This window comes from Mangifera indica, chromosome 5, assembly GCF_011075055.1.
Source record: "Mangifera indica cultivar Alphonso chromosome 5, CATAS_Mindica_2.1, whole genome shotgun sequence".
NCBI classification, from domain to species: domain Eukaryota; kingdom Viridiplantae; phylum Streptophyta; class Magnoliopsida; order Sapindales; family Anacardiaceae; genus Mangifera; species Mangifera indica.
Genome location: NC_058141.1, coordinates 10,129,738 through 10,156,329, shown reverse-complemented (window position 1 = coordinate 10,156,329; position 26,592 = coordinate 10,129,738). Strand labels below are relative to the sequence as shown.

Genomic DNA, 26,592 nt, shown 5'->3' with positions numbered 1-26,592 from the left:
GACAAAAACTCAAGTACTTATTTTCTGGGACCCTTGTTGAATTGTGCTACTGTTATGCTCCCAGGTCCCTTAGCTTTCTTGTTTTGAGAATCCAATGAATTAGAAGAATGGATTTTTATTTTATAAAGTTACACTCTGCTGATTGAACATTTTGGTTTATCAGACCATTCTGAAAGCATGCATAGGATTTTCCAAGCCTTTTGAATTTGTATAGATAATCAGTTGGAGTTCTTTTACGCATTCTGTCATCGAGGGCCTCTCGCTACTATCAGTGCGAACACAGCGTGATGCCAGGTTTGCAAACATGGCTATAGATTCTATGGTGTATGAACCTCGATTGAGCTCTGGATCTATCACCTTACGTAACTTCTTCCGATCATTCAGTATGTTCCTCACCTGAAACAAGAACCACCCATTTACTATTCCGGTCATTTTCAAAAGCTAGTACCCTGATTTGCTTGAAATTTGTGAAATTTGAGAACCAGAACCATTAGGAATGATAAGATTGTTTTCCTACCTGTAATACAAGGTTTTGATCATTTGGCCCCTGGTTTATGTCGACTGCTCTGCGTCCAGTCAAAAGTTCTAAAAGAACCACTCCAAATGCATAAACATCACTTTGTAAAGTGAGTTTCCCCGTCTGTCACAAAAGGACAGAATTCCATAACTCAGTTCTTCTTCCTGATATAATTATGTGGATACTATTTAAGATGATTGTTTTTAAGTGGACCAGAACTCAATGCATTTGTTAATACCACACATATATGTAGTTGTAACTCTAAAATGTTAACAAAAGTAATCTCTTTGTTCACTTAAGGTAGCTTGAATCTGGTATCTGAGCTTTAGGGAACACATGAAGTGCTACATTTTTCAGCTTGTTTTAGAATTTAATATCTAAGATCTTCAGATTAGCTGACTAACTAGTGTATGTGATTTGGTAAACAAGAGTCATTTAATTTGTATGTTAAAGTCATTGATGTGCAGTGTTTTATCTAGGAACTGGAACATATTCATACAAAGAAGTTAAATGTATGGCAGATGAATATAACTTGAAATTAGCAATCTCAGTTTCTTAAAACAAGTTAGGTCATACTTTCATTACTACATACTTTTGTTCCGACTAAGCAATCTTTTTCCTGTTTATGACCTTCCTTCCTGCCGCTATATAGATGCTATCCTATGTACTTACCACTACATGCATCGCCTGAAGGTAAAACAGATGCAGAAATGAAATTCCTTTTTCACGATAGCAGTTTTTTTTTTAGATTTTAAATTAAAATTTATTTTTAAACCTTGACTACTACGAATTTATAAATTGCTATGGAATGCTGTCAAACATGCAGAAGTATCAGAGAATAGTATTTTTAGCAGAAAAAAGCATACCGATGTATACTCGGGATCAAAGTAGCCAAAGGTGCCCAGAACTCTAGCAGTCACGTAAGTCTCTTGACCTTCTGGCATGAACTTGGCCAGGCCAAAGTCGGATATCTGTGAAAACTAGAAATCTGAGTTAGGGTAATTGATAATTATCCGTTTAAATTTTATACTCCAACTCACTTACCTTAGCTTCAAAGTTGGCGCCTAGAAGTACATTGGTGGATTTGAAATCTCTGTGAACAATTGGAATCCCAACAGCAGAACTTGAATGCAGATAAGCAAGGCCCCTAGCTGCCCCCAGTGCCACTTTGAGCCTTGAGGGCCAGTCCATTTTAGCTTCTCCAATTCCTAGCATCACATTGCATTCCATTAGATATCCTACACGGGGAATTATTTTTTATGGAAACAGGGTTTGTTACAAATCAAACCATTTAAGTGATCTTGCAGGTTCCCTTTTTGCATGTACTCGTACACCAGAAAGCGGTGTTTCCCATCAGCACAGTAGCCTATCAAGGAAACTAGATTTGGATGATCAAGTCTGCTTAAGATATCAACTTCAACCCGGAACTCGTGTTCCCGGTCTGCAGGTTTAAATGACGGCAATTCCATTTTCTTGATAGCAACAACCTTCATATTCAATAGAGAAACAAACTTATGATTCAATTACTCTTTGCTTTCTACTCTTTACTTTGATAACAATGTTTACCTCTCCTGACCGCAAAGTGCCTCTGTAAACTCGGCCAAATCCTCCTTTCCCAAGAAAATTTTCGTCACTGAAAGAGCAGGTTGCCTCTTCCATTTCCCTGAGAGTAAAAACTGATGATACACGGTGTCTTTTCGGAAGTTGGGGTGTTTGATTTTCGAGCTGCCAATACTCTGCAGGTTTGTAAATCCCTGGAAGGTATGTAGATAGATATTCAACAAGGAAAAACCTCTCCCAAAACGGTTTACAAAATATACTACACTTAAAGAAGAAGCAAAGAAGAAAAACTTACAAGGGTCTGTGTGATCTTGGGATTTGCTTCTCCTGCGCTTGTTCCATGCTGAGACCAATCCGAATGGCATAATTGCTATCTTCTGAATGGATTTACTTGTCTATTTAATGATTGCAGAGACAGATTTTATTTCACGAAACAGACAATTGGATGGAGAAGCTCCACAACAGACCCAGTAGTAGGAGAAACAACAATGTCACCACAAAGATTAAATTAGGACATCTAATTCAGCCTATGTGTTATGTTGAGTAGCCCACAAATAAAGAAAACAGTAAGAGATTAGAAAAATGCTAAAACGGATTTTCCAACAACCATAATTCACAGAGAGATACGCTTGAAGAAAAAGAAAAAGGCAATAAAGGTAAAGTTGGTGTTGCTTGTTTAGCTTTCTATGAGTAATGGTTCATTTCTTTGATAACGAAATTGAAACTACGATATCTAACTTCATTTTTACCATCTTCCTTGAGCTTTTTTGTGAAGAAAGAAAAATGGCCGTTGAAGGGCTGCTTTCATTCCATATATTTTTTTACAGCCTTCTAAAGGAGACAAGAAAAAAAGAATTTTTTCTTCTGTTCATGTGGGTCCGAAGATATCGAATTTTCATTTTGATAGCATTACTCACCTAACATAATGAATGTATTGGAAGCTTAAACAGCTTTTCTTCTCAACAATCTCATTCCTTTTGAAAGATAACAAATTGCTTAAGCACAATGTGTAAGATTTATTGAACATGAACAGAATAAACTCATGCAATCTTAATTTCATATGATCTACACATAAATTATAAAGTATTGGATTAAAAACTTTAAGATTGTAAAATTACTTAGATTGTTCTGTAATTTGAAACCGTAAAACTCTAGAAATTATCTGTATTAGAGTGATAGATCTTCTGTTATGAAACTTTTGTGAACGATAGTTTTCAATGACTAAAATTATAGTATATTAGTTTTAAAGTGAGATCTTAGGTTAAAAAACCCTTTAAACCTTAAATTTTACATTAATGTTGTTTATTATACTCATTTGTATACTATTATTAGGCTATTCAATTATCTGTTTTTATTAAACTAAAATTATTATAATTAATGCTTTCTGATGACAAGACATACTTCTTTTGCTTTGTTTCAACTACTTTACAAGAGTATTTGCAATCTGAATCTCATAATCTCAGTTTTGAAAACCAAGGATCCAACATCATGTTTGAGTAAACGATAAGTATTTAAAAAATTATCTCAAAGAAGAAAATGTAAATCTTTGTTTTTATCTAGTTTCTGCAAAATCTTATGTCAACTGCATTTCAGAATTCTATTCCCTTTAAAGTTATTTCTTAATCCTTAATCACACACTTCCTTGACATTCTATTTAGTGTTTTATCTTAAACAATTAATTGCTCAACAAGAGGAAGTGAAAAGTACACACTATAATCTTGATTTCTTGTATGACATATTTCAAAATTACAAGGCTGAAGCATGCGTAAAGCCAAACCAGATTTCTTGCCTTAAATTTCTCCAAAACCTGTGTATTAATAGCTAGTGGAAAAAAACTAGATGTTTCATTGAACGAACAAGAGCTATATACTTTATATGTCAAGTTTGTCAAGAGTGTATGAGGTTATATTTTTGCTTTTTGTAAACTTAGAACACAAATATTGATGCTGGGTTGCCTCTAAATCAAGCGCAACTTCAGCAGTTATAGTTTTTAAGTTGATTAACATTAATTAATTACCATCCATCAACCGCAAACTTTTTATTTGGTAAGTCATTATAAAAGTTTCGTAAGTGTGATAAAGACTTAAATTCAAACTTTTATCTTGAAAATTCTAATGTTTATCAGTTTTGCTAAATCTTGGGTTATCAATGTGAACTTGTCTGTAGGTGAATTGTGCTTATCAAAGTATCAGTTTAGATTGTGATCTTCATTTTGTCTTTTCTCCCAGAACCCAGTTCTTGATGGTAACTGAACTACAATAATTTTGACAAATCAACTCATCATGCTATATAGGCTTTGTCAAAATCATCTACTGTGGCCCTCATCAGTTAACTATTATTTTCTGTTCAGGAAACCTTGGCTGATTTTTGATTTAGTTGAAATTGTTTATAGAATTCAGACTCCAGTTGAAAAAAAAGAAAAAAACCATTTTTTGTTAAGTTAATTCTATCCTTCGCTCTCAAGAATATATTATCAAAATAATATGAATTTGGAAAGTTATGTTTTTCCACGCTAATGCCAAGTTTGTAATATTAATCAATAATTTATTAAATATAGAAAAATCTATTTGAGTCATGCTTTTGAATCTGTAAAACTCTTTTAGTTGGATTGTAATGATTAGTCAACCTCTCTTGAACCTTCATTGAATATTGATTTTCAATTGTTTAAATTGTTGTATTCAGTTTCAAAGAGGGATGTAGCCAATTTTAAAAGATTATCAAACCCTTTTATCGAAAGTTTAATAACCCAAAAATTCATATTGAGCTATCCTTTTAAATCATACCATCTTAAGTGTATTAGATTATCTATATTGATTACAGTCAATCTATTTGTAAACTTTTATTAGATCATCTAAATATATGATTTTATTACATCAAATTATGAGTAATCTTAGCTACATCTAGAAGTTTTTAATATTTTCCCACTTAACCAACAAATTTATTTTTTTTAAGAAAAGGGAAATAATTTTCAAAAGTAACCAACATTTTAATTTTAAAGTAACACTATTTTAAGAAAACAAAATAGTACTAAGATAACACTTTAATTATTAATCCAATTAATTTGATTACTAATAATGAACAAAAAAACTGGGTATCTTCAATCGACATAAGGCCATCCATGCTTATAATTATTAATAACCAAATTAACATAGATCATGGTTTAGGAGTGTGACAAAAATAGCACTCAATAAATTGATCACAAATAGTGTTATCTTCTTATCAACACACTTTTATGATTTTTTTTTTTAAATTTCGTGTTTTAAAGAAAAACGAAATAAATCTCAATTTCTCTTCAACTTTTATGTTTCAAAGAGATACAAGAGAAATTGCCACTTCTAAAGAAGCTATTGACTTCCAATAAAGTTTATATGTTTCAATCTTTTTATTGTGAAACATACATATACAAATTGTTATACTCAAAAGAATCCTTAATCTTGAAACACAAGATCGTGTCATATGATTACAGATCTAAATAAGTATATCAAAAGGATCATGATCGTGAAACATGTCAACTTAATCATAAAATAAACGTCATTAAGTTAAAAGGTTATAATGTAAAAACTCTTATTAACCTTAAATATAAAAAAACTTTAAACACTCTCAAGTTTTTAACATAGCCTTAAGAGCTACAAACCTTAATTCACTAGTTAGAGTGTTTTATTAACCTTAATTATCAAAAGATCTTAAACACCTTTTTATTTATAAAATGGCTTTAAGGGCTATAAATCTTAATAATTTGGTTAAAAGATCAGTCAACATCAACTCTAAGGACTCTATCGAAAGGTCTTTATTCTTTAAAATGTTTTTTATTATAAGATATTTTATTTTTATGTATTTTGACGTACTAGTGATTTTGTAATTCTTAGTAAAGAACATAACTACAATACTATTATAGTAGATAATAAGTTATCTAGAAATAGATTTGATAACAATAATCTATAAATGTAATCCTTTAATCATACAACTTTAGAAGTTTTCTTATAAGCTACAAATTCAATGTACATAAGGTTATTATAATCAGTTAGCATACATTGATTCCCTTTTTATGGTTATATCATGCTAAAGACACTCATATAATCTTTAAGAAAAAAATAAACAAAATGTAAGAAAAGCCATTTTCGTTAATAAGAATTATGATTATAATACAATTACACAAGTATGATGATTAGCTTTAGGACACCTATTCTAAAACACTGATCCTCCACGTGCCTTCTTGCTCTCTCATATATAGTTACTTCTCGTCACATGCTTTCAAACACTTCCAAACATCATCACATACACTCACTCGATTCACATATACTTTTGTACTTCAAGTGTTTAATGCCCCATCTTTTGATCAAATCAGTTTGACCTAATTGACCCTTTAGGTTAGTTGGTCTAGTTCAACTTTGACCTAATTTGACTTTGACTGGATTGGTGTGACCTATTTGACCTAGTAGGCTAGGTTTTTTAGTTTTTCCAACCTGAATTTGATCTACAATTTCTTAAAACCCTAATTGCTTATTCTTTCGATGAGAACACCTCTTCTCCACTTTCGTTTACTCAATCATCTTGTAATTAAGTCCACTCTAGTTTCCATTCATATTGTCAATATCCTAGACAATGTCATCATTGGGGTTTTTCTACAAAATTGCAACATAGATGAGAATCACAAATCCGAATATTGACAGCCACCTTTTCTAACTTTATTCTACTATTAATGGCTCTGATCAATGAGGTGAATAGTTGTGAGTTCACGACTTATGACATTGTCAAACCAGGTGATGTTATCGCTTGGATTTGTGCTGGAAAGGTATGACAGAGAAGGGAAGCCACGTGCTGCAATGATTGAGGTTCAATTTTGGTTGAAAAAAATAATCTGAATGCTAAGATTATTTTCACCAAATTGAAGTCATGATTTCAAATTTAATGACTCAATTAAGAATCCTAAAATAAAAATTGAACCAAACCCTAATTTAAAAAAAAAAAAACACTAATTTTGGATTTTGAATCCCTAATTCTGGTAACAATTCCAAAAATTCAAAATCTATTACCTAATGTGTCTAGTTTTGATATCATATGTAATATTAATTGATGATTTATTAGATTTACCCATAGGTATAAAATATTAAATAATTAAATACAAAATTATATGAGGGTTATATAATAACCTGAATGAATCATGCTTTTAAATTCAAAAAACTTCTTCAATTTCCCTCTTTTTACGGTGACTAATCTTCTTTTTATATGAAACATATTTGATTAACAATTTTTGATGGATAAAGATGTGTTAGAGTTTCAGAGACGAGATTTAGCTAATATATAAGAAATTATCAAACTCTCTTATCAAAGGTTTAATAATTTAAAAGTTTATAATGAACTATCTACCTATATCATAATTTATAAAGTGTATCGGACTACTCTTATTGATTACATTAAATTCATTCGTAAACTTTCATTTAACAATTCAATTCCCCACTTTTATTATTCAGATAATAATTAATATTATCCACCTAAGTAATTCAATTATTTAGTTATATTAATTAAAAATATAATTATTCTCATCCCCTATCAATATATTTTCCAACAAATTTTGCCGCAATAAATGTTTTTCTCTTTCATGTGGTGCTTAAGCAATATGATCTAAATTCTGCAAAGACAATTTCGCCTATACTGAATCATTCAACCGTTACTCTGACTTCTTGCCTTCCACACCGACACATTTATAAATAAAGATGGCACTGAAATTACGCAAAGAAGAATTTTAGATCACTAATCTTGGCCTTAATTGCAGGTCGTATTGTCCTTTCTTTTCCCTGCCAAGTTGATTTGATTCATCATGAAATTTGTACACATTAGTAGCAGAATGAAGCACCAAGTGATGGAGTAATGGATGATAAATACATTTTCCCTGGAATTTCAATGGCGACCGATAGGGCAGGTGGGTATAGTCACAAGTAAATTTAATGCACTCAACTAAAACCATTCTCTCCGCTACTATATATACTTACAATGTCTAATTCTCAGTGCCAAGTTCTCAAGTGTCTACTTGTCTCCGAATTTTGCTCTATTTTCTAAATTGTATAACGATGGCTACTGGTGGAAAGCTTGATGTTCAGATTGAGGTCAAGTCTCCCGCAGATAAGTTCTGGGGAGCAATTAGAGACTCTACCACTCTCCTTCCCAAAGCTTTCTCTCACGATTACAAGAGCATTGAAGTTCTCCAGGGAGACGGCAAGGCCCCTGGTTCTGTTCGCCTCATAACATATGCTGAAGGTAAAATTTTTGCATTGCGGAATCAATGTAGTTTGTTGTAATTAATTTCTGGTGTGGTTTGTTTGCATTTAGGTTCTCCAATTGTTAAGGTATCGACTGAAAAGATCGAAGCTGTGGATGATGAGAAAAAGGAGCTTGCTTACAATGTGATTGATGGGGATGTGTTGAAGTACTATAAGGTTTTCAAGGCCTTCATGACTGTAAGTCCAAAGGGAGATGGGAGCTTGGTGAAATGGTCATGTGAGTATGAAAAGGCAAGCAACGAGGTTCCTGATCCAAGCGTCATTAAGGAATTTGCTCTCAAGAACTTCAAAGAAGTGGATGAGTACCTAACCAAATCATAAGAGGCTTCTACCTTTAGGAAGGTTGTGGTTTGCCCTAAAAAATAATGTGGAGCCTCTCTCTTTCCGCAATGTAATACTTGTTTCAATCTTTCTATGTGGTTTATCAGTCTGTAATATGAGTTTCTACTCATTTGTCAGTTAAATTATGTAATGGTTTAGTCAAGTTTATGCCACTCTCTTCATCTAATTTGCTTTGTGTTTCTCCCAGAGGCAAATCATGTGACTGATTTTGGCCCAAAAAGGTTTCTTATTTCCATAAAGGCCAAAAGACTCATTCTCACCCAAGGATTGGTATATTCCTAAACTCCCACCTGTAAAGTTTAACAAATCCAAACATCTATTATTCTAATAAAATTCTCAACTAGCGTTAAGGATAAAACTGTTATTTAACAAAAAATATTTAAAAGACCAAATTTTATCATATTTCCTCCTTTTAATTTAAAAATATAACAATTTTCTTTACCCAATATTTGAAAAGTGATTATTTCTTTCTTAGAGTTTATTTTCTTTTTCTCTCCGATGGCTATCTCCGATGACCATCTCCTTTCTGATCCTTCGTTAGCCTTCCCCTATCTCTTCTTCTCCCTCAATTGGTCTCCCTCCCTTCCTTCTCTTTTTCCAACAAAGATGAAATTGTCGATGATCGAAAAAAAAATGATCACCAGAGAGAAGGAGAAAAAACACTAGGAGAGAAACAATTACTTTTCAAACATTGAGTAGAGAGAAATTATTAGATTTTTAAACTAAAGGAGGAGAGAATATGATAAAATATTTTTTATTAAATGATGATTTACCTTTAACTATAACTAAAAATTAATGAGTGTTTAACTCTTTAAAACTTTACAAATAAGAGTTTGAGAATACAATAAACCTTGGTGGCCTTCCATAAAAGATGAGATGGGGTGAGTTGCCATAAAATGTACATTAATGCATTCAATTATGTCATAATTAAATCCTGGGGCCAGGCCACCTCTCTCTAACCCAACTTTCTTCTCCATTAACTTCTGACGCCAAAATTGAGGCCCTTAAATGCCAACAGAAGCAATCGTTTTCCTAGCATTCTTCAGGCTATCAACTATCAATTGATTATTCACCCAAAAAAAAAAAAAAAACTATCAATTGATTCAATTCAATTCCTATATAAAGTTAGCCGCCATGCAGTAAATAAAATAGTTCTGCCAGAAGTCTCAACATTTTCAATGGTGATAATAGCAATGAGCAGACAGAGATTTAAAAAAAACAAGGAACTGAATGTTAAAACATAGAGTTAAACTTTATAAATGGAAGGTCCTTGCATAAAAAAATCTGGAACACGCTAGTTTTCCCCTATTTTTACAATTAGCTACAGCATACCAATTTCTCCATTTTTATTCATATTTAACATAAACAAGACTCGAAGGGTTAACAAAACTTGTGAAACATTAGAACTTACAAAGATAAAACTTGAGTTTAAGTTTCTGTCACGTTTGAGAAATTTTGACTTACTTGATATAAAAAACATACCAAACACATATTTTTCTTGATATCTTTACAGAAATCGATGACCTACGTCCAGGCTCCAGCCATCAGGAAAGCTGTAAAACAGATAAATAACAAATCTTAGATTTAGAACATAAATGTATTTTCTTGATGATACAGAAGAACTGCCTACTTTCATCAACCTCTCGAACTTGTCCCCACGTAATTGTGTCATACGCCATTCCAGTTATAACTGCACCTACCACACTGCATTATATAGCATGGTTTTAAACTAGATCAGACTTGCTGGTCTAGTTGGTTGAATTATTAACTGCAATCTAAATTGGTTTTGATATACCTAAAAACCGTTTTGCAATTAAATCACATTGAACCACATTAAACCATTTGGACCGTCTAATTAGATTGGACATAAAACTAAATATGGCTCGGTCAACAAAAAAAATTAATTTTTTTTCGAAAATTCATTATGCAAACTTAAACCAAAGATCTCATCACATTTGAATATATACCATCAAACTAAACTTATTATAATGTTAAATAAGTCAAATTATATAATTAATGATAAATTATATAAAAAATTTTTAAATATTATTTTGAACAATTAACTGATCTAATCATTGGTCAATCGATTTGACTACTAGTTAGACTAGACTATTTCTTTCATTGAGTCAATTCGGTTCTAAAAACATTGTTATATAATATAACCTCAACGATGAACTCATATTAAGAAAGAAAAACATTTTTTGGTTAAGGAATAGTGCTAAAATGGAAGAAATTAAGGTTTAATCAATGAACAAACCTGTCATAGTGAAGAGAATTTGTTTTTTAGAAAAAAAAAAAAAAAAGCCCACACTGAAAGCAGCTGCAAAAACAATACCAAATGGTTTGAACATGGGCACATAAAAAGGATCCGTGTACACAAAATGTGGATACTACTATGGATTATACTAGTAAAGATTTTTTTTAGTAATGAGAAACCTCATTCAAGTTTGATCACCATTTTTGGGACCAAACCAACCACATTGAATAGAACAAATCTCGGGTCCAGTGACCAACCCTACAATCACTCAATCAAGTAAGTCGAGAGTTTAATCTTGATATGTCGTTAGAGCAGATTTGAACTCATGCTCTCTTTTAGATGAAGTCTTATCTTTTATTACTCAAACTAACTCTTGAGGGTTATAATGGTAAAGATTTTCTGTAATACAGTGTATGTATATATACGAGGGAAGTTTTTGATAGCAAAATCTTTGTTTGAATTTAGTTTGGTTTTAAGTATATAGTATGCACTTACTGTTACAATAATGAGAAGAAGATCTAGGTTTAGCTTTAATTACCAAGAATCGAGGTCTCTTTCCACGATCACGGAGAATAAGACAGTTTGGATACTCCAAGCTAAGCTAGAAAAAGAGACTACTTTCATCACTAGTCCATGTCGTTTTGTTGCAAAAATGTATTAGTGTGGGAATATATTATGCCTATAAGTATGAAGATAATTAATTGGTTTTATCTAATATGAGTTTTGATCTTTGCACGTATAAATCTAATATATATTTCGATATGGTATCAGAGTACAAGTCAGACGACAAACCCAATAACTTAAAGTATTCTTGGATACAAATAACAATGCATCTGTTCAAATGGACTCAACTAAATGACGGACTTAACAGTCTATGATGGTTGTACTTCAGAAAAAGTGTTGAAAACTAAGAGAAAAATAGTCACACATATAATAAAAAAGAGTAAAGTGAGTGGTGATAGATTAGATTTTAATATAAGTCAATTGATTTTGTGTAATATGAATTTCAATATTTATACTTATAGACTCAATATATTTTGACACTAAGCAATTGTTACATTATGCTAACACGAGCAACTGACAAATCTATTGATATGTCAAGTGGTCATGTTATTAAAGTGCAAATGATAGGAAGATTATTTATTTTTAAATTATTAGTTATACCTTTATATTAAGAGATTATTTAGATTTTCTGTTCTAGAATTTTGTATTTAAAGAAATTTCACCAATAATTTTCCAATCCAAAATATTTTATTTTTTAAAAATTTCTTTTGCTCTTTTTTTTTATTATTAGCAATACAACACCAGGTCAGATAGTACCAAGATGACAACAAAAAAAAAAAGGCCAGAGCACTTATTTCCACTCAAAGTTTATTCCTTTCCCACATTTCTATTTTTTGTTTTTTAAAAACTCAAATACTTATTTGTTAATTGTTAAATTCATTAGTTTTAAGGATAAAATCGTTATTTAATCAGCAATATTAAAAATAAACTAAAATTTTATATTATTTTCTCTTTAAATCTTAAAAACTAATAATTTCTTCTTCACTTAAAAGTTTAAAAGGTTACATTTCTTCCCTATTAGGGTTTATAATTTCTTCTCTTCTTTGACGACCAACGCTAGCCAAGACTCTCAACAGCCCTCCTTTTTATCTACTGTTGACTACCTTGACTGAAGAAAGATGAAAAGGTTAATGAATCGGCCGATGACTGAACACAAATCTTAAGGCTATTGATGACTGAATTGTTACATTTGGCCATGATTCATTGGATTCAGAGGTGGGAAGCGTTCCCAAATCTAGATCTGTTTTTCTGCCACAGTAAATTGGTTCCTTCATGCCGATTAACGATTTTATGCGTGGGCTGCTAGGTGTTGGGTTCATCATCTGTTATTATTTGGATTCTTATTACGGTCACTCCTTGAAAATATTATTACAGATGACAAATACTAAAGCACATTTGGTGCCTCCACAATTTATTGCCGATTTCTTATGAAAATCCTTCTTTAGCTTAAAAATTTTCTCTCTAAAATAAATAATTAATTGATTATAATGAATTTAAGATCACTAAAATCTACTAGTATTTAGTATAATATTTAATTAAACTAAAATTAGGTAGGGCTTTTCAGTTTAAATAATTTACATTAACATTGAACAAAATTTGAAACTGAGGGGACCATAGCGATTTAATGGTTTGCTCAATATTAAAACTTTGGCGGACATAAAGATTAAATTGTTCCACCAAGAAGGGGACCATACTGCCATACCAAGAATTTAAATCCTTAGCTGAACTAATATATTTTTTTTTCTGATTTTATACAAAACAAATGTGACAGATTTTGTTTTTTCACCTTTTTATTGAAAACCTGTGTAAAAGAGGGATGTAATCTCAAATATACTAACAGTTATTATCTTCCAACCATAAGTGTGATCCTTGTTTATTTATAAACCATATGATAATCGCAGGAATGCAAGGTTTTAAGCAATTGCTATCCTACAAATTTCGTAAACATATGTATCAATATCAACCACAACTCAATGTATATGAATTTTGTGTCAAAAACTAAACTTGATATTGAAGAAGATAGAGGAAAAGATAAAAAACCCACCCTGTTAAATCCAAGAAGAAGATCCGAATCAAAGGAGGTAAGCTGAAGGTTGATTTTTCCATTCTGTATGAGTCAAGAATTAGAAGAAGTTATTTATATTATACTTATGAAAAGCGAGAGTGAAAGTGAATTAAGGAACTTAGTCATCTCTTTTTGAAATAAAAAGGATTAAGGAAGAAGAATGAAAGAGCCTAGCATTTAGCAGATGTAACTAAAATGGTCAACCCTCAAGCGTAGTCATCCATAATCACCATCACTGTAAATGGGATTGCCTCAATATATTTCATTTAACTCTCTGTTTTGCTGCTTTTTTTTTATAAATATATAGATGTAAAGGAAGAAAGTTTATTTAATGCTCTCAAAAATAGAGAGACAACTGCAGGCTGACTGCTGACAAGATGAAGACTGAATATAGATATCTCCGGAACTTATGGTTGAAGTAGAATCTCCAAATAAGAAGGTGAAGAATCATAAAACAATATTTCTTATTTTGAGGAAATCTTTCCAGAGTGAGAAAGTCTACTTCTACAGTCAGAGAGAGAGAAGTAGCTCTTCACAGATGTGTGAAGCAACTTGAGAGTAATTTGCTTTTTAATGACTACTTACTAAAAAACTATGGCCCAAAAACTCCATTTGTTTGGTACTTTACTTTCTCTTGGAGGAACATGATTTTGTGGTTAGCATCAACAGAGGCTCTTCACCACACAATTACGTCAACTATTACTCATTCTAAGGCCTGAAACTTTTTTGTTTTGTAATACTGATACCCAAGTCTGTGGCTTTTCATATCCTGGATGGAATCATAATTGTCTCCAGCTGGACCTAAATTTGTCCAAAGCTTATCTTTTTAACTGCAAAGCCTCCATTGATGTTCAAACAACCACCCCATAAAATATCTGGCCAAGCTTTTTCCATTTTACAATGCCCATGATAATCTTTAGCGCGTTTCCTCGTTTTATAGACGCATCCATTTCTGAAATACCCCAAAACTGATACAAAATGTTTCAAGGGCATTTTGGAATTTTTGGAAAATTTTACAAGTGAATATTTAAATTTTACATGTAAGCTAACAGAAAATTTCAGAATTTAAACTAACACAAAATTTTAATAGAATTATAAGATGGATAAATATTTGAACTTTTCAAAATTGAAAGATGAGATTTTGTCAATAAACTAAACCTTGGATGGGAATAAATCTTTTGGCCTAAAAGAATTTATCCATTCCTTAGTAGTCAATTTAATTCTTATTGGGTACAATAAATGGATGACTTTTGCTTTGTAATCCATGTAGGCATTTAGTGATTCAAGATATGAATTTATTGCGACACCATTAACTTTCAAAGAAACGAAAAATTCTTGAAATAAATACAATCAAGAATCGGGATTCTGAAGCTTCCCAAATGACCCATTAACAATAGAAAAAGCCCCGTCTATAAAAAGATTATGTCCACTCACGTACTTGGCTTCATCACTTGCTAAATAAAGAGCTGCATTTGCTACATCTTCTGCTTTAAGTTTCACACCTTTCAACACACCAAGCGAATGCATCAAATTCTCAATCTCCTCATCGCCAAGCCCGAAAGATTTTGTGGCCATAGGCGTTGCAACAGCATAAGGCGACAAACAATTCACTCTAATGCCAAATTGTCCAAGCTCAACAGCAACATTTCTTGTTAACCCCAACACGGCGTGTTTTGAAGAACAATACGCATGCGAGGCCATGCCGCCAATTTGTGAGGCTATGCTAGCTGTTGAAATTATGCTTCCACTGCAAGCTGGAATCATAACACGTGCTGCATGCTTGATGCCGAGGAAAACTCCGGTGACATTTACTCTAAGAACTCGCTCAAAATCGGCCTTTGTGCTGTCAATTATGCGTGGCTTGTGCTCACCGATAATGCCAGCGTTGTTGAACATTATGTCGAGCTTGCCGTGAGTTGAAACGGTTTGGTCAATGGCATTTTTTATTTGGGATTCATCGGTTACGTCGCAATGGACGTAGGAAGAGTTTGATGTGCCGATGGCGTCGACTACTGAATGGCCAAGTTGGTCTTGGATATCGACGATTACAACTTTAGCTCCATGGTTTGCGAAGAGTTTTGCTGTGCACTCACCAATGCCACTGGCTCCTCCTGTGATCATTGCCACTTTTCCCTCTAGTCTACGCAATTGTGCACAACTAAAATTTTAGATTTATTACGAGAAAACATAAATCTGTTTACTTTAGGCATAACTCTTGATTATACCTAAGTATTAGTAAAATTAATAAAATATTTAAATTTAAAGAAATTTAAATTTAAATCTTTATCACGTTTATCAAATTTTAACTTACTCTTTTGTGTAGTAAAAATTAAAATTATGTTTGGTTTGTGATGAGACGGCCACAATCTAGCAGTTCTTCCAAATTTTGTGTTCAACTCAGTTTATAAAATTAGGACAAATAACTATTTCCCAACCAACTTTAACAAAACAACAGATTTTCGAATGCAAGTTTAAAATAACTAATTTTTATATATTTGTTATTATGAACAATTAATTTTAATTATCAAAGGTTATTAATGTTATTTTATCTAAGTATTATAGTACCTAAGGGTTATATTATCTTCAAAGTTTAAATTATAATAATATCGTTGTTGGATTGAATTATGCCCAATATTATATAGATGTATATACCATTAATATTAAAATTATATATATTTATTTTGAGTATATAAAATAGATACATAAATGATGTACATCATATGATTATATAATTTTGAATTAAAAGTAAAGTAATATTCAATTATATAATGATATATCATCTGTGTACTCAAAATGTGTATTGCTTTTTTTTTTTTAAAATTATTAGGAGCAAATGAATACTTTTCCTATCTTTTCTTTTGAAAATTACATAGTTATCCATATAGTTTGAAAATATACTATAGCTCCAATATGTCGTAATATGACATTTACATCCTTTAATTTGTTGTGTTGTGTTTAGTTATTTAGAGTTACAAATATCATTATTGAAACTATTAAAATACATATTGAAATATTAAAAATAAAAAAATTTAAGCTTTTTTCAAATTTCGAAATCACCCTTAAAAATTCCTTACCACCCTTATAATTTTTAAAATTAAAAATTATAGTTTGCCACTACATACAATTATACATCATTGATATTTTTATTTATATTTGAATTATACCATTTCTAATTATTTTCTATTGAAATTATTATTATATAGGGTAAAATTTTATTCAAAAAAGATTTTGGGGCAGAGGTAAATAAGTTTGAGGGCCTTTTTTTATCTTTTTAATAATTTTATTAGAAAAATTAACATATTTTGTTCGCAAATTTAAGAAACCGGTGGGAAATTGGATTTTTTAAATTTAAAGGATAAAAATATGTTACTTCATTAAACTTTGGGTGCGAAAAAATAATTTGGCCATAAAATAAAGGTAACCCCGCCACGAGGGTCTCTTTCACTCTTTGATTAATTATTTTTCTTCAGGTGATGTCAAAAATATAGTCCAGATGAATAAACTAAACATGCGGAGAAAATCTATTAATATTATTTTAAAATTAATTTTGATTATAATTGTTGGTAAAAAAGTCAATAGTAGTGTTATATGCACAATTTTATACATAAATAACGTGTCATTATATAATTTGATAGTTGAAAAATAAATATAAATCAACACTTAATCATATAGCAATATATCATTATTTGTATACATAGTTTTATTGAAAAGTTAATAATTTATACCATATGAATAATTTAGCGTATGCAAAATGTGTACACAAACTTGTATACAAAACGAAATTAACTTTTGGAGATAAAAATATAACATTAATTATATGTATTTCCTAATAGAATAATATTAGAGGTATAAATTTTTTTTACAAGTTTTAATGTATTTTAATTTAAAAAATAGAGGGTTAGAAATTTATAATTATTTATAGCTGAAAAAATAATTTTTAATAATTAAAATGAGTATAATAAATTAAAAATTTACATAAAATGAAGGAAAAAAATTATTTCTATTAACGAGGGAAAAAAAAAAAACAAAGACTTGCAAGCACAAAATTACTAGATAATATTTTTAATAAAACAAACGATATAAAAAAGCAGAAAAATTCTATAATAATACCAGCATAAAACGTCAAGATAGAACACCCATTTATTGTAGATAAAATAATTATTAACATAAATTATTTTGTTTTTTATTTGATAATATTACTTTCCGGTATCATAGGAAGAACTCTGATGCAAAAAGAAAATTTATTGAGGCCTGGGTCACCATAAGACTTCAGATTGCAGATTTCTGGAGAATCACTGAATTTATTTTTTTGGTAGAAAATTTGAAGAAATTGGAACAATGATACAACTATTATGAAAAATTAAAACTTGAATTGAGTTACTGTAATTTACTGACCTTCTTGTGATTGCAGTGAGAACTGATGTGGTTGCCATCTTCCGGAGGAGACCTTCAAAAGTTGAACGATGTATATCTGATTTATGATTTAAAGAGAAGGGCATATAAATAACCCATTTTCCTTATAATGCATTAAATTAATATAAATGAGAATTTCTGTAAATTACTTTTACAATAAATTTACGTACACAAATAATATATATAATTTATATAAATAATTATAATATGTTTATATAATACGACCCTTATGGGCCCCTGTTTTTTAATTATAGATTATTAAGAGGGATATTAGGTGATTTTTAGTGTTATTAATCTTTTTTATTTAAAAAAACGAATTTTAATTATAAAAATAAAGGCTTCCCGTGTAGGTGAACTTAAAATATGAATCATATATAATACAATAATCATATTAAACACAATTTTAATGATAAAAATAGCTAATAAACATATTTTGTCATAATTTTTAACGTATAAATTACTTTTCTCACCTATGGGTCAGTCTAAAAACAATTTTTTACTCCTAGATCACGTATTCCCACCAAAAGTCAAACCTTATAATAATAAAAATAATAAAATTATGGGTACTAATTTTTAGTACATAAATATGCATAAATATAAATGTAATATTATGTAATTAAATAATTTTAAATTAAAAATAAAATAATATTCAATCATATGATGATATATTCATGTATGTTTATATTTGTATATAAAAAATAAGTATAAATAATATTGTTTTAAAAAGATCATAAAACAGTGTTAAGAAATGATATAATTATTTTATTTATATTATTTCATTTTTCAAATTTACTATATAATCCCAAGATTTTTTTTTAAACTTTTAAATATACAAATTTTATAAGAATCAACTTGTTTCTCTTTTCTTTCACTCTTACTCCCTTCTTCCTCTCTTTTTGATTCATGTCGTCATTGATTTCACACTCTTTCTCTTCTTCCTCTAATCCATTTCATTTCAACCTCTTCATATTTTTTTGCAGTTCGAATATTTTATATTGTTGTTGATGACAACTCATATCTTGATCGAAGAGAGAGTTGTGGGGTCTAACAATGGTGAGATTATGAAGATGGTGAAAAAGCTATGTTGATGACTAAGGCTTTCAAATTAAATTTAAGGAGTAATTCGTGAGTTTTCAAACATTTTTAAAAATTAAACTATCACATTTAAAATGTTTGAATATGATTTGTATAAATTTTTTTTTAAAAAATTTAGATGATGAAATTAGGATTTTACCCTTACACTATTATTATTATTATTATTTATTTTTAAATTTGATTTTAGGTGGAAAAATATTATTTACGTCATATAAGGGAGGAAAAGAGGTTTTAGGCTAACCTTGAGTGGGGATACTTAATTTACTCAATTTTAAAATACTATTTTTTTAAGGAAAAATAACAAATATATCTAAAATTATGAAAATACCTATTTAAATCTAAACAATGAATTTGGTCACCAAATTCCACATTAAAGGAGGGTATCTTGTAATTTTATAAAGAAGCACTTGCTGGAACTGTGGTATACAGATGATTAGCTGAATATGAACGAATCCCACCTAAGGTTTTCAAAACTAAGCTGGAAAAAGTTAAGTTTTTAAAATTAAGATGAGAAATGAGATAAATTTTATTTTTTAAATATTATTAGTTAAATAATGATTATACTCTTAATATTATTGAATTTTGTTAACTTTAATAGCTGATGAGTGGGTATTTGGATTTTTAAAACTAAGTGGGTGGGAGTTGATAATGGACTAAACCTTAGGTGGAAATAAGTTTTTTGGCCTAATTTTTATAACAAAAGGTAGAGATAACAATTATAATCCAAATTTAGGATCTTTGACTCTTCTTGACTTTAACAAGAAAGATATTTCACGATAAAAATGAGGAATAGGATGAAGACTGAGATAAAAAATATTCTTACAATCAAAGGTAGATCTGAGATGGAGATACATAATTAAATATCAATTTACCTTACTTAATATATTACAATTAAGGTTGAATTTAAATTGAGCTTATTCGAGTTCGAGTTTGAGCTTAATTCGAATGATTTTGAAACTAGCCCAATATCAACAAGTTCAAGCTCAAGTTCAAATTTAACATGTTAATATAAACAAGTTTAAGCTTGAGTTTAAACTATATAATCGAGTAACTCATACGGCCGGTGAGCCGCTTCATGCACTTTGGTCTAAAGGAAACTTTCCCCCTAATTAATGCGTATGTGTTCAGCTTCTCTTTAGTCTTTTCGCCTTCTTTTCTTGATCTTTTCACACATTGACCAAAAGGAAAAAGAATTTCCCTCTAATTAATGCAAGTGTTTCAGCTACTTTAGTTTTTTGGAAATTGAAATTTTTACCACTATTTAATCCGTATATACAAAAATGTCACTCATTCTAACACCTAAACAAATATACCACAATAGTAATCAACTTCTCCAAAATACTCTTCTTTAATCTTTCATATAGATATTCTCTCTCTTTTTCTCTGTAACTTTTTCTCTCTTTTTCCTCTTCTTTCAAAGTGATAAAAAAATCACACTCTCTTCTTCCTCATCTTCAAAAACAAAAGAAGGAAGGAAAAAACTGAATTCTTCAGATTAAGAATTCTTCAAAGTAAGGATATTAAAAAAAGAGCACCCCACAAAAACTTAACCACATCCACTTTATATCCTGGAAGAAATGACGATCGAAAAAGATTATTTAGTAGAATTTAACTTAAAAAAATAAAAAATTAGCATTTAAGGATTTAAACTAAAAAAAAAGGTGGCATTTAACTGAAATTAAAAAAACGTAAAAAAGGGTTAGCGTTAACTAGGAAATAAGGGTTGACATCAACGCCATCCCTTGGTGTTAACACTGACATGGTTGCATTTAGCGATCATTTTTTGCATTTAGCGAATAATTTAGATACATTTAGTCGATACCCATAAGGAACACTGATATAGAATAAAACAGTTGACTCGATACGAAAGGTATACATAATAAATATCAATATTGTGTTGAACATTACCCGTCGTACACAAGTCCACTCTCACTTCTCAGTTACAGTATTTTGGGATACCCGATTGCTTTTCAAGTAAGTATCATACACTAGATAAAGTTTACATTCATAATGACTATTATAAATACTAACCATAAATGTTGTACATTGTGTAGTATTAGATTTATGAGACGATTCAGAATCTATCGCCTTATATCCGTTTGGTAGCAAATGATCGAATCCCCCGTATCCTAAAATGGAAAACAATTGTACTACCTACATAGGATGACATATCGATACTTTGGGACGCTTCTCCGGTATGTTGCTCATTTTTATTTTATTATTCCGTTTTGTATTTTATTAATTTTTATAAATTTCTTTCATGTTCTAGGAGGAGATTACAACTGCATTACATCCGACCAAGATTGAACATTACTCTGAGTGGAATATTTGAGCTTTGGAGTTTATGGGAGAACAGACACCATTTACACAATCAGACAATGATGATGTCATCCAGTCGAACCGTCCAATTGCCTTTCAAATAGCCCTCAAAGGGTCTTTATCGTCTTCCACTACTTCCGTATGAATTTCTTTATCACGAGGTGCCAGACTCGTGGTTCCTAAGATGTCTAATATTGGACATACATCCCGTCCACAGGTGTTATCCTCTCGCACAACATACTCCCAAGAGTCACATAGAGTCTCACCTAATGTACTTGTTTTCCCGCCATGGATGTCTACTTCCTGTGCCTCCCATTCTCGAGATCACTAGATAAACGAGCCTGTAAGACACTCAGCCCAAGGGACATCGTACAGTAGTGTATCATATGACTGTCTTCAATAAATCTTAATGGAACATGGAAGAGGCATTAACTCCCAGATGTAGCAGCAATTGGACCAGCATACTGTATTAATGTGCGCAGACTGGGAGCGACAATCATCAGCGTTTCATGAGGAGATGCAATCTTATTGGGAACAACAAACAACAACGCTTCGTGAGGAGATGCAATCCTATTGGCAACAACAAACATCGACGTTTTGAGGGGAGATACAAGACCAATGGCAATAATAAATATCGACATTTCGGGGGGAGATACAGGATCAATGGCAACAATAAACATCGATGTTTCGGGGGGAGATACAGGACCAATGGCAACAACAAACATCGATGCTTCGGAGGGAGATGCAGGACAACATGACATCATTAAATAATCGAATTGTAAGACTTGAGCATTCTTATGTTTAGGCATCAGAATTAGTACAAGTTATTATTCACCATGCTTAATTTTTATTTTCAATTAGTTGTATTACTTATTTTTTATTTTCAATTGCTTAATTATAAAATAATGATGAACATAAATTTGTGAACTTTTTCCATTTAGACGAATTATCAGATGATGAAGTCCAACAACAAGTGTAGGACTAACCAATAATTGTTCAGAAGCCGACGACAACTAACAAAGTGTCAGCTTTCGGTCGTGTACTTCGAAAAGGGAAACAATTGGTAAGTCCATTTATTGTACCCAATAAAAATAAAAGATAGATTTATTGTACCCAATAAAAATTACAAAGCAAAAATCATCCATTTATTGTACCCAATAAAAATTAATGTGGCTACTAACCAATGGATAAATTCTTTTAGGCCAAAAGAGTTTAGTTTATTGGCAATCGTCTTTTAATTTTGGAAAATTCAAATATACTTCCCTCATATTATTCTATCAGAATTTTCATTTAGTTTAATCATATGTTATTGATTTACTATTTTGAAGTATAATGATAACCCAACTTTAAAGTTTGGGTTATCTTCGAATTTTGTGTCCAACAAAATCTACGAAATTAGGACAAATAACCTTTACCAAACCATGATTCTCATATTCAAATAAAAAAAAAAACATTATTTTTTATACATTTGTCAAAATTAAGAATTAATTTTAATAATCCAAGGTTATTTATGTAAATTTATCTCAATATTGTAATAAAGGTGTACTTAAGTGTTATGTTATCTCTAAGGATGTAAATATAATTAATAATAAAACTATATATATGCATTTTGAATATACAAAATAAATACATAAATGATGTGTCACTATATGATTAGGTGATTTTGAATAAAATATAAAATAACACTCAATCACATAATGACACATCATTTGTATCCCTTTTTTGTGTACACAAATTATGTACATGTAACATTATTTTTTTTTTCAAATTACTAGGGGCAAATAAATACTTTTCCTATCTTGTTTTGAAAATTCATAGTTACCCATATATTTTGAAAATATAACTATAACTCCAATATATTGTATGATGCATTTACACCCTCTAATTTGTTGCATGTTTAATTCCTGGGACTTTTAACTATCATTTTTTAAAATATTGAGACACATACTGAAATATTAAAAATTTAAAAAAACACTAAACTCTTTTCAAATTTCAATACCCCTCTTATAAATTTGTTACCAATCTTATAATTTTTAAAAATAAAAATTATAGTTTGCCTCCATACATATAATTATATGTCGTTACCACCTTCATCTATATTTGAATTATACAATTTTTAATTATTTTCTATTGAAATTATTATAAAATAGGGTAAATTTTTATTTAAAAAAAATTTTGGGGCAAAGGTAACTTAGTTTGAGGGCCTTTTATCTTTTCAATAATTTTATTAGAAAAATTAACATATTTTGTTAGTAAATTTAAGAAAATAATGGAAAATTGGTTTTTTTAAAATAAATTTAAAAGATAAAAATATGTTATCTCATCAAACTTTGGGTGGGAAAAAGTCATTTGGGCATAAAATTAAGGCAACCCGGCCATGAGGGTCTCTTTCACCAATTATTTTCTTCAGGTCATGCAAAAAATATAGTCCATATGAACAAACTGAACTAAAGAGAAAATCTATTAATATTATTTCAAAATTAATTTTGATTATACTAATTGGTGATAAAGTAAATAATTTAAAATAAAACTATATATACACGTTTTTTATATATAATTTAAGTATATATATGATGTTTTATTACGTATTTAATAATTTTAAATTAAAGATAAAATGACACCTAATTATATGATAATATATTATCTGTATATCTAAATTATGTATTAAAAATATATACATATAACATTACTGAATAATTTATATTAAATGGATAGTTCGGTGTATACAAAATGTGTACACAAACTTGTATACAAAAAGAAACTAATTTATAGAGATAAAAATATAATATTAATTATATGTATTTACCAATAGAATAATATTAGATGTATAAATTATTTTACAAGTTTGAATGTATTTTAATTCAAAAAATAGAGAGTTAGAAATTTAAAATGATTTGTTCCTGAAAAATAATTTTTAATAACTAAAATGTATATAATAATATTTTTAATAAAACAAAATTACTTTAAAAAAAAGAAACTCTTATAAAACTCTTTAATTAATTACTTAAAAAAGAAAACTTCTGAACAGAAGATTAGTAGATAATACCAGCTGAAAATGTCAAGATAGAACAGCCATTTATTGTAGATAAAACAATTATTACCATAAATTATTTTGTTTTTAATTTGATAATATTAGCTTTCCAGTATCGTAGGAAGAACTTTGATGCAAAAAGAAAATTTATCGAGGCCTAGGTTACCATGAGACTTCAGATTGCAGATTTCTGGAGAATCACTGAATTTATATACTTGACTAATAAGTTTTGGTAGAAAATTTGAAAATTTTTACAGAAAATTTGAAGAAATTGAAATAATGATACAACTATTACGAAATTAAAACTTGAATTGAGTTACTGTAATTTACTGACCTTCTTGTGATTGCAGTGAGAACGGATGTGGTTGCCATCTTCGAGAGGAGGAGACCTTCAAAAGTTGATCGATGTATATCTGATTTACAATTTAAAGTGAACAACATATAAATAAACCATTTTGGGTTTAGTTGGAAGAGCTATAAGAAGATTAGTTTAATAATCCCTTGCCGTCGGCTGCCACGTGGTCCCTATATATATATGCAATGTTCTCATGATGTATTAAATATTGGGAAATAAATTGCTATAAAGTAGAACATTCTTTTGTCCCATTTCTTTGGGAACAATAGTGCAAGTCTACATACATTTCAGCATGCTGCCATGGCAAAATGAAATCAACAGGAATTGATTCCCAGTAAACAAAGTAGGAATTGCTGTGTGGCTTTAGCAATATTAATTTATTAGTAAAACTTGTTGTTGGTAAGTCTACTCATTGTTGCCTCAGATCCAGCTTTCTCGAAACACACAAACAACAATATTAAGTATCCCAATTAAAACTAAAATTAAAAAAAAAAAAAGTCTTAGATATTGACATTGGTGATCACGTTGTGTGTAGGGCAAATGTGCCCATAGCACGTTGTTCACATCAGTAGGCTAAATTAAGCACGTGATCCGAATTTTGGAATGCATGGCTGCGTTAATATTGCAGAATTATTATGGTCATGTGGGCGGTGTTGCTTGCTTATCCACGGCTCTGAGTTGACAGTGAATGCTGGATGCATGCTTCACACCGGTTTGTAAAGTATGCGTAGGACCGCCGCAGATGATGGATGCGTCTCTATTGCTTAGCTGTCTTGTGTGTGTGTGTGTGTATGGCGCTGAAGATTGAAGTTAGGCACCCAACCATCCTTCCCACAGATGATGGATGCGTCTCTATCGCTTAGCTGTGTTCCACTTACATTATTAATACCTCATTACCATTATGACTTCCCGACTTCTTAACTCATTCCTTTTCATCTCATTCTTCACTAATTGTTTTACATGAAACAAACACTCCTTTCCGGGTCTTAAGAAGTTGATTTCTAAGTTGAGAGTTTTAACTAGATATCTTTTATTTATTTTATGTTACTTTATTTAGTTTGTGCATAATAATAGATTCCAATAATTTTTTATTATTAATAATGATGCGATAGACATTATAAAGATTAATATTAGGTCTTAAAAGATTATAAAATAATCTTTGATTTTATAATGATTTTATCTTTATTTATTAATTTTTTAAGACAAAAATACTCTATTTTTAATTTATTTAACAAATCACATCAAGAATATTTAAAAAAAAAATCAATCCAAGGACATTTAAATAAAATAACATTTTAATATTATTTTATCATCACTAATCAAACAAAATAATATTTATACTTACCTATTTTTATCAAAATTTATTAAAAGTAGTAATAATATATATCTAATAATTTTATAAATATCTAATAATCTTCTAAATAATTTATCTTTGTAATAATATTTTTTTTTAGTAATAAAAGGTTTTTTAAATTTCTATAAATTATAAAATAATATCCACTACTTTTGTGAGCAAATATGTCACGGCATGGGTCCTGTTTTTTTTTTCTATATTATTAAGAGAGATATTGTTCGTGATTTTTAGAATTATTAATTCGTTATTATTTAAAAAATAAATAAATAAAGGCTTCCTGTGAAGGTGAACTTAAAATATGAATCATATATAACACAATCATCATATTGAACACAATTTTAGTCATAAAAATAGCTAATAAAAGTATTTTTTTATAAATTTTTCATGTGTAAATGACTATTTCACCTAAGATTTGATCTAAAAACAATTTTCTACTCCTATA

At 29.9% G+C, this 26,592-nt stretch overlaps 3 protein-coding genes and 1 pseudogene across 7 annotated transcripts; 1 reads left to right on the top strand and 3 right to left on the bottom strand.

The window, feature by feature from the left end:
- Positions 1-95: 95 nt before the first annotated feature.
- LOC123217717 (probable serine/threonine-protein kinase PBL28) lies at positions 96-2,899 on the bottom strand. 3 transcript variants are annotated; one of them, XM_044638822.1, is made up of 7 exons: positions 2,373-2,899; positions 2,084-2,271; positions 1,806-2,004; positions 1,562-1,725; positions 1,384-1,497; positions 518-640; positions 96-396 (listed from the first exon to the last, which is right to left on the bottom strand). In XM_044638822.1, the coding sequence occupies exons 1-7, from the start codon at positions 2,440-2,442 to the stop codon at positions 160-162; spliced, it is 1,095 nt and encodes a 364-aa protein (XP_044494757.1). In that variant the 5' UTR covers positions 2,443-2,899; the 3' UTR covers positions 96-159. The 3 variants fall into 3 exon arrangements, 2 of the variants coding, with proteins under 2 accessions (XP_044494757.1, XP_044494758.1); XM_044638823.1 differs by having other exon boundaries at positions 1,384-1,488; positions 2,373-2,896; XR_006502526.1 differs by having other exon boundaries at positions 194-396; positions 518-681; positions 1,384-1,488; positions 2,373-2,898.
- Positions 2,900-7,930: 5,031 nt separating this feature from the next.
- On the top strand, positions 7,931-8,863 carry LOC123215973 (MLP-like protein 423). The gene is made up of 3 exons (XM_044636300.1): positions 7,931-7,997; positions 8,084-8,332; positions 8,405-8,863. Exons 1-3 carry the CDS (start codon positions 7,946-7,948, stop codon positions 8,674-8,676), a joined length of 573 nt encoding a protein of 190 aa, XP_044492235.1. The 5' UTR covers positions 7,931-7,945; the 3' UTR covers positions 8,677-8,863.
- A 1,358-nt stretch (positions 8,864-10,221) lies between these two features.
- On the bottom strand, positions 10,222-11,578 carry LOC123216345 (annotated as a pseudogene).
- Positions 11,579-14,861: 3,283 nt separating this feature from the next.
- On the bottom strand, positions 14,862-24,903 carry LOC123215599 (secoisolariciresinol dehydrogenase-like). Of its 3 annotated transcripts, none has more exons than XM_044635768.1 (2): positions 24,776-24,903; positions 14,862-15,723 (listed from the first exon to the last, which is right to left on the bottom strand). In XM_044635768.1, the coding sequence occupies exons 1-2, from the start codon at positions 24,880-24,882 to the stop codon at positions 14,934-14,936; spliced, it is 897 nt and encodes a 298-aa protein (XP_044491703.1). In that variant the 5' UTR covers positions 24,883-24,903; the 3' UTR covers positions 14,862-14,933. The 3 variants fall into 3 exon arrangements, with proteins under 3 accessions (XP_044491703.1, XP_044491702.1, XP_044491704.1); XM_044635767.1 differs by having other exon boundaries at positions 14,862-15,741; positions 24,776-24,887; XM_044635769.1 differs by lacking the exon at positions 24,776-24,903 and adding an exon at positions 17,979-18,071.
- Positions 24,904-26,592: the final 1,689 nt, after the last annotated feature.

Excerpts from the sequence above, each read along its gene's own strand:
- LOC123215599 (XM_044635767.1), bottom strand. The coding sequence starts at position 24,882 with ATGTTGTTCACTTTAAATTGTAAATCAGATATACATCGATCAACTTTT. Across the intron at positions 15,742-24,775 it reads CTCACTGCAATCACAAGAAG|TTGTGCACAATTGCGTAGAC; the intron begins GTCAGTAAATTA and ends CTAAAATTTTAG.
- LOC123215973 (XM_044636300.1), top strand. The coding sequence starts at position 7,946 with ATGGATGATAAATACATTTTCCCTGGAATTTCAATGGCGACCGATAGG. Across the intron at positions 7,998-8,083 it reads AATGGCGACCGATAGGGCAG|TGCCAAGTTCTCAAGTGTCT; the intron begins GTGGGTATAGTC and ends TCTAATTCTCAG. Across the intron at positions 8,333-8,404 it reads CCTCATAACATATGCTGAAG|GTTCTCCAATTGTTAAGGTA; the intron begins GTAAAATTTTTG and ends GTTTGCATTTAG.
- LOC123217717 (XM_044638822.1), bottom strand. The coding sequence starts at position 2,442 with ATGCCATTCGGATTGGTCTCAGCATGGAACAAGCGCAGGAGAAGCAAA. Across the intron at positions 641-1,383 it reads TTGATCCCGAGTATACATCG|ACGGGGAAACTCACTTTACA; the intron begins GTATGCTTTTTT and ends CTTTTGTGACAG. Across the intron at positions 397-517 it reads ATCAAAACCTTGTATTACAG|GTGAGGAACATACTGAATGA; the intron begins GTAGGAAAACAA and ends TTCTTGTTTCAG.